At 38.1% G+C, this 13,684-nt stretch overlaps 1 protein-coding gene across 17 annotated transcripts in view; it reads right to left on the minus strand.

Moving 5' to 3' along the window:
- LOC105468499 (TBC1 domain family member 31) overlaps positions 1-13,684 on the minus strand; it is a 73,011-nt gene that overhangs the window by 11,585 nt on the left and 47,742 nt on the right. For 8 of the 17 annotated variants that reach the window (XM_071067865.1, XM_011718714.3, XM_011718703.3 and 5 more), the window contains 7 exons: positions 13,439-13,572; positions 12,941-13,120; positions 11,106-11,338; positions 10,379-10,531; positions 9,268-9,403; positions 5,429-5,521; positions 1,057-1,197 (listed from right to left, as the gene is read on the minus strand). In XM_071067865.1, coding sequence (XP_070923966.1) covers positions 1,057-1,197; positions 5,429-5,521; positions 9,268-9,403; positions 10,379-10,531; positions 11,106-11,338; positions 12,941-13,120; positions 13,439-13,572 — 1,070 coding nt within the window. Of the gene's footprint in view, positions 1-1,056; positions 1,198-1,778; positions 1,935-5,428; positions 5,522-9,267; positions 9,404-10,378; positions 10,532-11,105; positions 11,339-12,940; positions 13,121-13,438; positions 13,573-13,684 lie in introns of those variants that run through there. The other 9 variants (XM_011718716.3, XM_011718706.3, XM_071067869.1 and 6 more) reach the window with 5 other exon arrangements.

Consider the following 13,684-nt stretch of genomic DNA (forward strand, 5'->3'; position numbering starts at 1 on the left):
GTTTTCGGAACAGGAGCAGACCGGTACACATACCCATTTAACATTGTGTTAAAGACGTGATAGAGAAAGCTCTTCTTTGAAAGTCTCAAGTTCTATTTCAATTCACTTAAGTCAGCATTTCTGAAAGCGTACTCCATAAGAAATTCTCTGAAATACATCTGGGAAATTTTCTTAAATATTCACAAATGTACAGTATCCTCAAATTTGGCATGAAAAATACCTCACTTTAAGACAGCATTTCCAATACTTACTTGACCATCTCCCATCTTATTGAATAATAGTTAATAGTCCACACAATACACTTGGAAGTGCTGGCTTACATACCAGGCAGGGACCTGATGCTTTGAACCTAATCAACTCAGGGACAGTTTTCAGAGGCAGAACATAGAAGGACAGTATAATTTGTTTTGTTTTGTTTTGTTTTGTTTTGTTTTTTGAGACGGAGTCTCCCTCTGTCGCCCAGGCTGGAGTGCAGTGGCCAGATCTCAGCTCACTGCAAGCTCCGCCTCCTGGGTTCACGCCTTTCTCCTGCCTCAGCCTCCCAAGTAGCTGGGACTACAGGCGCCCGCCACCTTGCCCGGCTATTTTTTTGTATTTTTTAGTAGAGACGGGGTTTCACTGTATTAGCCAGGATGGTCTCAATCTTCTGACCTCGTGATCCGCCCGTCTCGGCCTCCCAAAGTGCTGGGATTACAGGCTTGAGCCACCGCGCCTGGCCAGGACAGTATAATTTGTAAAGTCACTATTCCTTTGTATTTTCTTCTAAGTCACTACTCCTTCGTATTTTCTTGTAAGTCACTATTCCTTTGTATTTTCTTTGAGGAAATTCCTTTGTATTTCCTCAAACTGTAGGAAAAAGACATGCATATGATTGTCAGTGAAGTAAACATCCTATATATAAAAGGAAACAATGTGAGATTCTAGGAACTGTGACAACTGAAGCAAAGAAACAAACTAATTCAACTTTACAGAGTTTAATTTCGATTTTGTTCTCTTAAGAGGGTGACAGATGAAAATTTCTCTTCTGCATATACACTAAATGGATCGTATTTTTACCTTCTGAGTTTTCTGACTCTGTGTTTCACCTACTTCTATCAGCTTATGAAACATGTGTTCTTCAAGATCCACTTTTCGTCTATAGGCATCTGCATCTGCTCGCATTTCTTTTGCAACAGCTGCTTGATTTTCAGTAAGATTCTGTTAAAATCATTTGTAAAAAAAAAAAAAAAAACAAAAAAAACCACTGATTTATATAATGCTAGAATACAAAAACAACTTTTTTCAGAATAGTAATATGCACACAAATAAAAGCTGCAATCATCTAATTTTCAAAGTAAAATGCGAAGACTGGAGATATCAGCAAAAATGGCAGAGTAAGGACCCCTGGAAATCCTCTCAACCATAAAAGCATTGAGAACATGGATTAAAAAACAAGTCAAAATGAACTTTTTCAGCATTCTGGAAATTAACCAAAGGCTTGGAGCTATCTGGGGAGCATTTACTTATAAAAATGGCTGAATCTCAGTAAAAACAGCTAGCTCTCTGACATTTCATCTTGCATTTTTCCTGTTCCCACCCCACTCCCAAGCTATGCATTAGTCTTTTTTTTTGTTTTGTTTTGAGACAGAGTCTCACTCTGTTGCCCAGGCTGGAGTGTAGTGGCACGATCTCAGTTCACTGCAACCTCCCCCTCCCGGGTTTTCAAGTGATTCTCCTGCCTCAGCCTCCTGAGTAGCTGGGATTACAGGTGCCCACCACCAGGCCTGGTTAACTTTTTAAATATTTTTAGTAGAGATGGGGTTTTACCATGTTGGCCAGGCTGGTCTCGAACTCCTGACCTCAAGTGATCAGCCTGCCTTGGCCTCCCAAAATGCTGGGATTACAGGTGTAAGCCATGGTGTCCGGCCTATGCATTAGTCTTGACAACCAGCAGCCTGGAAGCCAAGCAAAATGGGGTTGGACAGAGCTCCTTCAAACCACCATTGCTGGAGAACTGTCATTGTTTGAGTTTTCTGGTGGTTCCCTGAAAGACCACTCCTAAGGCTGTGTTTTTAAAATCTCACTCAGAGCTTGCCTAGTGCAGAATAGTCTTATCCCTGGAGAAGTTGTTGAAAACAATTAGAGCAAACTGTTGAATATCTTGGCTGCTTGGGGCAGTGGATCTTGGGAGAGCAACCAATAGGCTAAGCAAAAAGCTTAACAGGAAAAACTGGAGAATCAGATGTCCACAGGAGGCTTAAAAAATCTCAGATAGATTCCTGGAAGGTCATGTGCATGTGTAAGGCTGTGCATATGCTAAGGGCTGTGTTCTCAGACCTGAGAAAGACCTAAGATCTCACACTTCTGGTTAACTCTGAGGTTTTGCATAACCAGGAAGTGGAATCTAAGAAGTAGCAACTGCCTAGCTGAGTGATAAAGGCGTGCCCTAACATGCACACAGAGCTCCTCAACAACTACTAGAAGCTTACTGGTTCAAAGAATCTATTAAAATCTCTGTCCAATCATTTGCTGACCCCCAAACTACCTGAATAGAGACATCAGTGGCTATATACGACAAAAGATACGGACTTTCAAAATTAGTTCAGAAAAGTCACTAAGCAAAGAAACAAGAAGAAACCCTGGGGAGGGGAGACAATTTTATTTCCAAAATTGCCACATTATATGCCAGACGGTCCTATAGTTGATGTAATAATTTTCTTATTTTATGATGGGTCTATCAGGGTGTTACATGAATTTTCAACTTACAATATTTCTAACTTATGATGAGCTTATTAGGACATAACCCCATCATAAGTTGGGGAGCACTGTATTCAAAATGTCTAGTTTTCAACAAACAATCACATGATTGTTTGAAAAAAAACAAGAAATATGGGACAGGCATAGTGGCTTATGCATCTAATCCCAACACTTTGGGAGGCCAAGGTGGGAGGACTGCTTGAGCCCAGCAGTTTGAAACCAGCATGGGCAACATAGCAAAACCCTGTCTCTATAAAAACTACAAAAATTAGCAGGGCGTGATGGTACGCACCTGTAGTCCCAGCTACTTGGGAGGCTGAGGCAGGAGGATTGCTGGAGCCTGGAAGGCAGAAGTTGCAGTGAGTTGAGATCATGCCACTGCACTCCAGCCTGGGCAACAGAGCAAGACTCCATCTGAAAACATAACTTCTGTTGTAAGACTGCCACAGATTAAAGTTATGCACTCCTATGGATAACTTAAATCTTCTCATGAAGAAACAACAGCCAAACGCTAATTAAGGGACATTCTACAAATTATCTGGCTTACATGTTTCAAAAAATATCAATGTCATAAAATACAAAGAGTCAGGAACTTATCTCATTTTAAAGGAGACTAAAATGATGACAACAAAACAATGGATGAGCTCTCAGATTTTCTTTTGCTCTAAAGGACATTTTGGATACAATGGATCAAATCTGAATAAGGTTTATATATCAGATCATCTTATGTTAATTTCTGATTTTGAGAACCGTACTGTGGTTATATAAGAGGACTCCTTGGTCTTAGGAAATATACACTGAAGTATTTAGGGGTAAAGGAGCATCGGGACTGTAACAGTTCAGAAAAACAAGTATATATTTGTGTGTACATATGTGTATAGGTAGAGAAAAAGAGGAAGAGAAAGCAAATTTAGTAGAATGTTAGTGTTTAAAAATCTGAGAGACAAATATCTGGAAATTCTTAGTACTTTCCTTGCAAATTCTCTGTTAGTTCTAAAATTATACCCTTCAATTGCCACTATCCTCCACCCCTAAAGAAAAGATAGTAAAAAGTAAAGTTTAGCTTAGTCCACATGAATTACATCTAATTCCAAATCATGGGAGACTCAGCCAAACTATAAATCCCTTGCTCAGTTCTAGAAGAAATTCAGTGTGGAGACTTTAAAAGTGTTATAGGTGTAAATGGATGCTATATGGTTTAAATCTCACCTAATATGGCTATCAAACATATATGTTATGTATTATGAATTCACAGTTATCGCTAATTTCAAACTAAAAGTATGACTTTTTTTTTGAGACAGGGTCTCACTCTGTCACCCAGGTTGGAGTGCACAATCTTGGCTCACTGCAGCCTCCGTCCCCCAGGCTCAAGTGATCTTCCCACCTTGGCCTCCTGAATAGCTGGCACCACAGGTGCACACCACCACATTTGGCTATTTCTTTGTATTTCTAGTAGAGATGGGGTGTTGCTGTGTTGCCCAGGCTAAAAAGTCTGACTTTTTACGTGGGCTGAAAGAAGTGAAAACGTACAGTTTCAACACTAAATGAGTAACAAAACATTTTTCCTAAATAATAAAAATTTATATTAACAAAGCTCCTTTTTTTTCCAGTGTCTTGAAAACTGAACAGTAAGTACTAAGCAGATATTTGCTGATTTAACTCCAGAAGATTCCAATGTAAAGTAATTTACAGGCCAGGCGTGGTGGCTCATGCCTGTAATCCTAGCACTTCGGGAGGCCGAGGTGTGCAGATTGCTTGAGCCCAGGAGTTTGGGACCAGCCTGGGCAACAAGGCGAAACCCTATTTCTACAAAAAACACAAAAATTAGATAGGCATGGTGGCGCATGTCTGTAGTCCCAGCTACTGGGGAGGCTGACGTGGGAGAATCACTGGAGCAGGGGAAGTGAAGGTTGTAGTGAGCTGAGATGATGCCACTGTACTGTAGCCTAGGCGACTGAGTAAGACTGTCTCAAAAATAAATAAATAAAAATACAAATAAAGAAAGAAAGTATTTTACAGCTCCTGACTGATTTACCTTTCAGGATCCTTGTGAGGTATTGAGATAATTTTGTAGTCACTATTACATAATTACAGGAAAATTTAGTAAGTTGGTAAAAAATCCTGAGGCAAAATCTGGGGCCTACATCTGGTGCTTCAGACACTAGACTAAGCTGCTAACAGAAACATGAATTAAATAATTACAACAAACTGTACATTCAGACATTTTGGCTACCTTACAATCCTGCATGGCACTATATTCTGCTTAAAAAGTGAATAAAACGAACGCTAGAAAACCATGAATAAATACAGTCTAAAATGGGTTTATGCAAACCCTGCTTTTCTTTTTCTTTCTTTCTTTTTTTTTTTTTTGAGATAGGGTATCGCTCTGTTTGCCCAGGCTGGAGTACAGTGGTGTGATTATGGTTCACTGCAGCCTCGAACTCCAGGGCTCAAGTGATCTTCCTGCCTTTGCCTCCTGAGTAGTTGGGACTACAGGTAAGCATACCCAGCTAAATTTTTTAATTTTTGGTAGAGATGGGGTCTCACTATATTGCCCATGTCTGGTCTGGAATTCCTTAGCTCAAGTGATCCTTCTCCCACCTCAGCCTCCCAAAATGCTGGTATTACAGGTTTGAGCCACTGAGCTTGGCCAAAACCTGCTTTTCTTATGTTGGAAATAACTGAATTATACCTTCTCATAAAGTCTCTTTTGCGATTCGAGTTCCAGCTGTCTCATTTCTAGGTCTCTGGCTGTGGCAGCAATTTCTCGATCTCTCATATATACCTATGGCCAAACAACAAACTGTGAATACCAAAAAGAATTTACAAAATAATTTTTAATAGATTTAGTAATCCTGTAATCTGAATGACCTACTAACAGTATTTAAGATAACAGCAATCGGGTTTTTGAAACCAGAGTAACTGACAAAGATTAATACTCACTGCAGAATCTAGGAATAATCTCTCAGTTAAAGTGAAGTTTAATTTAAGAATAAAAAGCACAATACCATATGCCCATCTACTCAGACTGGAAGAACAGATAGCAGTTCTTACAGTATTACAGTAACCAATATCATGAGTTAGAAAAACTTGAGCAATTTAAATCTGGGGTAGATAAAAATATAACGTTTATTTAATGTTCTTTTTGACTAAACTTCTCTACTTTTATAAGTTCGGCTTGACAATTACCAATTCTAGGTTTAAATTTCTTGCAGATGGTTCGACCTGTGTGTATTCTGCTCCAAGTGAATTAATTTAGAGTTCGCCTATTTCCAAAATTTGATTAGTTGGAAGTTTTTTATTCCTATATACTAGAGGGTTTGCATATGGGATATGGCACTCTCTAGAGACTCTTAGAAATGATCTTAGATATAAGGTGAAATGTTAGATATTGTCATTATGGTAAAAGACATGCTATCAAATACTTCAAATAGGAGAAACAGTAAATGAGAACATAGTTGGATGTGCAAACGTATATATCCAAAGGCTAAAAGAGAAACATGGACCAGGACCAGCTCAATTTAAAGAGGTTATTAGGAAAGGAGCTAGCTCAAAGGTGGGGGGAAGCTTGATTGTATGAAGTAAGAACAGCAATAGTGACAGGAAGTGGAGGAGAGGTGTGGCATAGCAAATCACGCTTTTTAGGAATTTCAATTACTGAGCTCTTTTGCTTATGAATTTTCAGAGATACAAACAGCTATGTACCACAGCAAAAACCGATCGGCTTTGCTTGCTGCTAACAGATGTTCACAGTCACATGTACTTGTCATTTCAGATTCAAGCAGCCTTTCCTGCTAGAGCCTGAACCACGAGACGAACTTTTGCGGTTTGGCAGGGTCAGAGCACAACATCAGAACAGGCAGCTGGGAGGACAGGAGGCTGGAAGGGTAGGCAGAGGCCAGATCATGTTGCTGAAAGGAGTTTATAGAATTCTTGGACCAAAAAGTGCCGCCTCCTGTTTCAAAGGGGTTTGGAATAAAGACATCAGAGTTCTGAGCTTACTTTGTGGGAAGAACATACACTTTTCTATAGTAATGAAATATCAATCTCATTCACTAGACGAGAAAATTAAAAGAAATCTTGGATTTTGAAAACCAATTTAAAATTAACAAGGCTTAAACAAAACAATAAGTATGATGCTATAAAGAGATAATAGATTTCTAATACCTATGAATTAAAAATACTTTGAAAGACTTAGGCCAGGCGCCTGTAATCCTAGCACTTTGGGAGGCTAAGGTGGGCAGATCACTTGAAGTCTGGAGTTCAAGATCAGCCTGACCAATATGGTGAAACCCCGTATCTACTAAAAATACAAAAATTAGCTGGGTGTTGTGGCAGGCACCTGTAATCCCATCTTCTCAGGAGGCTGAGGCACGAGAATTGCTTGAACCCGGGAGGTGGAGGTTGCAGTGAGCTGGGATTGCACCACTGTACACCAGCCCAGGTGACAGAATGAGACCCTGTCTCAAAAAAAAAAAAAAAAAAAAAAAAAGACTTAAAAAATACTTCGTATTTTATCAAAACTAGGCTTGAAACTCTAAATTAGTGCATAAATTCAGTGCAATCCTAATAAAAATTCCAATGGGATTGGGAGAGGTGAGAATTCCAAAAGTGAAACAATTCTTAAAGTCTATTTGGAATGATAAACATTGGAGAACACTGACAAAAACCCTGAAAAGGAAGACTAATGAGTGAGAATTAGGACTAGTTAGTAAAACACTTCAAAGCTACTGTCATTCAAACAGTGTGGTACTGGCTTAGGAATAGAAAAAGCAAGGAAGGAGATCAAGTATGTAACAGAATTTAATATGTAAAAACTATCAGTTGGCAAATGACTTGGCTAATAGTCAGCAAACGGTGTTGGGACAATTGACTTGCCTTTTAGAAATAAGTAAGCTAACCTGACAGAAAGTTAAGTCTAACTTCACAGAAAGATGGACAAATGATACAAATATGTAATGTGTAATTCTACAAATGGAAGATAAGTAACAGAAAAGATACTTAACCTCACTAACAATAAAAAAAGGCAAATTAAAATAGACTATTTGTCATCTATCTGCTTGGCAAATATTAAGACTGATGCAGTACAATTGACTATACTAGGGGATGGGTACTCTTACGGTCTTAAAATAGCTTAAGCCATTTCATTTTTAGAGAACAATTTGGCATAATTTAGAAGTTACTCAACAAAAGTATGTGTGCAAGTAAAAAGACTTTTATGATGTAGCATGGTTATTTGCAAAACACTGCAAATAACCTAAATGTCCAACAACAAAGCATTAAATAAACTATTCATTCAATGGAATATTATACAACCACAAAAAAGAAATAGATACACATAACATACAAAAAGATATTCAACATATGTAATTTTAAAAAGCAGGTCACAAAAACAATGTATAATGAGAATAATCCCATTTTTGTATAAATATAGGAAAGCATGACTACAATTACTCCTCTATCTATAGAACATACCTGAAAGGCTATATAATTAACCTTTTTTTTTTTTCTGAGACTGAGTCTCGCTCTGTCACTCAGGCTGGAGTGCAGTGGCGTGATCTCGGATCTCGGCTCACTGCAGCATGTGCCTCCGGGGGCAAGCAATTCTCTGTTCTCAACCTCTTGAGTAGCTGGGATTACAAGCATCTGCCACCAAGCCCAGCTAATTTTTGTATTTTTAGTAGAGATGGGATTTTACCATGTTGGCCAGGCTGGTCCCGGACTCCTGACCTCAGGTGAACTGCCCGCCTCGGCCTCCCAAAGTGCTACGATTACGGGCATGAGCCACCGTACCCGGCCAATTAACCATTTTTTAAAAGTGTTTCTCTGGGGATGATATGAGGACTGATGGAGAAAGTCCATTTTTAATTCTATATATTTTGTACTGGAAATTATTTTTATACTGGCCACAGATAATTTTTACATGAAAAAAGAATATGTCCCCTAATTAAAAATTAACTGCCAGGCGTGGTGGCTCACGCCTGTAACCCCAGCACTTTGGGAGGCCGACGTGGGCAGATCACCTGAGGTCATGAGTTCGAGATCAGCCTAGCCAAAATGGTGAAATCCCATCTCATGAAAAATACAAAAATCAGCTGGGTGTGGTGGTGTGCACCTGTAATCCCAGCTACTTGGGAGGCTGAGGCAGGAGAATCGCTTGAACCCGGGAGGTGGAGGTTGCACTGAGCTGAGATCACACCACTACACTACAGCCTGAGCAACAGAGTGAGACTCCATCTCAAAAAAAACAAAAAATTAACTTAATGGCTAACTGATACTGATATTTCTATTTTTAGAGAAACAGTCACTAAGGACACTTGACTAATTTTCCTGGCATTTCTTAAATATTTAGCCATTCATGAAATACAAAAGAGAATGAGAAAAGCCGAGGGGAAAATAAAATTAAAGGGGCTATTTAGTATTCATGGTGGACTCTTTTTTTTAGAATATTATTTAATTTGAAGGCGTTCATTACATTTAAGTGAGAGTAAATGGAGATGACGTATGAGAACTAAGGTAAGAATAATAAACCTTTCTCCCAATTTCATCATCCAGTCTTCTTAGCTCCATTTCCTGTTGATCTTGCTGAAGCTTCAGAAAACGCCTTCTTGCAGCATCTTGTAAGTGCATTTCCTTTACTTGCAGCTCTCTTTTCACAGCAGCTAGCCTTAAATACAAAATACATCAAGTGGAACAAATAAAGCAATTCCTAATATGACTTAGTTTTTTCATAACAGGTCTACCATGCCCATCATTTCAATACAATTGCTATCCTTTATCTGAAAGAATGCCAGAACTGCTCTACCGTTACCAAAGATGATGTATACTTATGCTTTGAGAATTTTAGCAGAAAGCTCACCGGCTCAGTTCAGTAATTCCTCTTAACCCGTACTCTAAATCTGTTACATAAAGTTCCGTCTAAGAATATGAATCAATAAACACAGAAGTGAGTTTCCCAACAATTGGGCTTAGTCTCAATGTTTATCCCATAACTTTACTTAATTTACACATTTTACCTTATTAACATACTTTTACGTATTTATTTTTAAGTTTTTTCTTTTTCTTTTTTAAGAGACAGGGTCTCACTACGTTGCCCAGGCTGGCCTTGACCTCCTGGGCTCAAGCGGTCCTACCTAGTAGCTGGGACTATAGGTATGTGGCACCACACCCAGCTAACACACTTTTGAATATGCATTTAATACTCATTCCCCTGTCCTCCAAAGTGTTAAATGAGTAATGACATAATCATTTTATGTTACCATTGTCAGGTCACACAGGTATGCTTAAAACACAATTAAAAAAATTATACTCCACTACAGGTGATGTACCCAGCACTCTATGACAAAGCATTTCTGCCCACTATAGAATAATGTTTCTAAATAATGTCCTTCCAGGAACATTAATCCGTGCAAATCTAGATTATATTCAGTATAGCTTTAGAATTATATTTTACTACATAGCAATTTTTTGAAAAGTGGTATATAAAGATTCTTTTTATTAACTTAATAGTTGCTTAATAGAAATGCCACAGCTGGGTAATCCTATATATAATGTTGTTCCTAAAATGAAAAAATGAAAGAGCATAAAAATTATTCAACCAATTTTTATGTCCAGATTTTTTTTTTAAAGGGATAACACATACCTCTGTCTTTGTTGTATGATTTTCTCCTCCTCTTGTAAGAGCATTTCTCTTCTTGTTTCTTCAGCTTTACGAAGCAGCTCCTGTTTCTGGTACCAAGCTTCATCTTCAACTCTTTGCTGGTCAACTTCAGCTTGCATATCTTCAACTGTCTGCCTTAAGTAGGTAATATTATTATGAAAACACAAAGAAGAAAGTTAAGTAATTTAAATCCAAGAATCATCAAAACACAAAATGTATACCGATTAATGTATAATCCATTTTATTTCCATATGTAAGAATTAACTATCTTTAATATTTCTAGCCTTCAAACCCTGATTTTACACAAATACTCATAATGTGAATGTATTTTTCTTTTTTTTATTGAGATGAAGTCTCACTCTGTTGCCCAGGCTGGAGTGCAATGGCGTGATCTCCGCTCACTGCAACCTCTTCCTCCTGGCTTCAAGCGATTCTCCTGCCTCAGCCTCCTGAGTAGCTGGGACTTCAGGTGTGCGCCACTACACCCAGCAATATTTTGTATTTTTAGTAGAGACGGGGTTTCACTATGTTGGCCAGGCTGGTCTCGAACTCCTGACCTTGTGATCCGCCTGCCTTGGCCTCCCAAAGTGCTGGGACTATAGGTGTGAGCCACCACGCCCGGCCAAATGTATTTTTTCATTAAAACTTTCTTACTATGTTTAAAACACATTTTGTGGTATCAGAAAAAGAAAAACTATTCCATAATTACCTCTCTCTTAAGTAATCCAATTCATCATTCCTTATTCTTTCTCGTTCTTGTGTCTGATAGTCCACAATAAACTTTGGATATTGATTAAATACTGGATACTGCCCTTTTGTCAGTGCAACAAAAACATTAAGCATGCTGTCTGGATGAATGTCAGTAGGCGTGGTCTCCATGAGATGATAAACTTGTCTAATCACAACATTTATATCCAGGTTATTTCGATGGTGAAAAAAAAACTGTAAGAAAACTTGGTGTTTAAATCGAGATTTACCAGACAAATCAATTATGAGGTAGGTAGAATTAAAGCAAGAATTTTTTTAAAAAGTGAATCTATATTTAAGAATATACATTTTTTTGTAAATTCATTAAAGCTTTTCTTTACTCAAGTTTTACAATGAAGACAATTTATTTAAAAAATGTAACAGAGTTTCACAATCATAAGAAATTCTGACATAAAATTAAAAAATGAAGGCTTTTAATACAGTAGAAAAAGAATGCTTCAACTATGGAACAAATTCTGCTTGGATTTTTTTTTCTTCAAAATCCAAAATAAATTATAAATTAGCCTTTGAAAATAAATTAGCTTGATTCTTTAAAAATATCTGAAATGTTTCCACATTATCTTATTTTGCTGGAAGATCCAAATTAACGTATCATGGGATCATGAAGTAAAAATAAAGTTTAATTGGACAGTAACCACTAAATAAGTAACACACACACACACAAGAACCCAACTAATTCATCTTGTCTACCAAAAGAGCATCTACTTTTTATAATGATCTTAATGCTTTCTTTCAGACACTTTCCTGCCAATTCTCAAAATTCTCATAGTTAACCTTTTGCATGTGTAATAAGCATTCAGACTAAGACCAGATAGGTCATGATAAGATTATGCACAGAATAACAACACTCTAACTGTTAAACATCCTTTATAAAAGCAAAAAGCAGCCGGGTGTGGTGGCTCACGCCTCTAATCCCAGAACTTTGGGAGGCCGAGGCGGGTGGATCACCTGAGGTCAGGAGTTCGAGACCAGCCTGGGTAACCTGGTGAAACCCCGTCTCTATCAAAAATACAAAAAACTTAGCTGGGTGTGGTGGCAGGCGCCTGTAATCCCAGCTACTCGGGAGGTTGAGGCAGGAGAATCACTTGAACCTGGGAGGCGGAGGTTGCAGTGAGCCGGGATTGCGCCATTGCATTCCAGCCTGGTCGACCTGGTAGACAGAGGGAGACTCTGTCTCAAAAAAAAAAAAAAAAAAAAAAAGCAAAAAGCAAAAACCCCAATATTACCATGATTCTTTTCTTAAGCTATGATTATAAGACTACTAGCCTACTATAATTGCCTGTTTTATTGTCTATAAACTGTACACGGGTAGGGATGTGGTCTAACTTGTTATCCTTTATATTCCTACCACCTAGCACCAGTGTCTGACACATAACAGGGACTCAACAAATAAAAGGATCTTTCAAGTGAAATAACTGATATGGCCTGGCACAGTTGCTCACGCCTGTAATCCCAGCACTTTGGGAGGCAGAGGTGGGTGGATCACAAGGTCAGGAGTTTGAGACCAGCCTGACCAACATGGTGAAACCCCATCTCTACTAAAAATACAAAAATTAGCTGGGCGTGGTGCTGCGCACCTGTAATCCCAGCTACTCGGAGGCTGAGGCAGGAGAATCGCTTGAACTCGGCAGGCAGAGGTTGCAGTGAGCTGAGATCGCACCATTGCACTCCAGCCTGGGCAACAGAGCAAGACTCTGTTCTCAAAAAAAAAAAAAAAAGAGAGAGAGAGAAATAACTGATATTTGAGAACCTTCTGTTAAGAACAAGGATCGTTACCTCAAAATCATCTTTAAGATTACAGTTGAGCAGAGGCACTCTAGAACATATGTTGTAGGCTACAACAGTCATCAGAAGGAAGGAAGGATGGTTGGAAAAGATATTATCAAACAGTTTCAGCCACTCCTCTCTCGTCAGCACTTCCGAGAACACAGTTTCAAGAAGAGGCCATGCATATAGCTAAAACAGATAAGGAAAAATTTATCATTTTTCTAGGGAAAAGTAAAAACAGAGTCATTGGTAATATTACCTTACATTCGATTTAAGCTATGAAAATCATATTAAATACATAATTATGAAAATAACTACCTTAATTTGGACCCTTCTTTACAGACTTTCAGGAAGGCAGTTTAATGAAGAAAAAGAATGGAATACTGTTAAAAACACAACATGTAGTATGCTTTTTATTATACTCCTTCAAGAAAATACTGTTTATATCAGAACCAACGTTAGCTTACAAAATAAGGCATGTTATTCTAAAAACCTTATGCTTCTTACCTGGGAAGTTATATCATGATCTATGAAGTGTTGCAGCAGTTCCTTGTCATGAAATGCCAACACATTTTCTATCATACTAAGAATATTGATAGGAGGATTAGGAAAATATTCAAACCAGTGTTGACACCAATTGACTATGAAGGAAAAAAAAGAAATGTATCTTTAAATATCTTTCTATGTTATCAAAAACCCTTGCAATTCTTAAATGTATCCAATCTTTATGTTTCCAATATGTCCATGAATAAT

This window comes from Macaca nemestrina, chromosome 8, assembly GCF_043159975.1.
Source record: "Macaca nemestrina isolate mMacNem1 chromosome 8, mMacNem.hap1, whole genome shotgun sequence".
Lineage (NCBI taxonomy): Eukaryota > Metazoa > Chordata > Mammalia > Primates > Cercopithecidae > Macaca > Macaca nemestrina.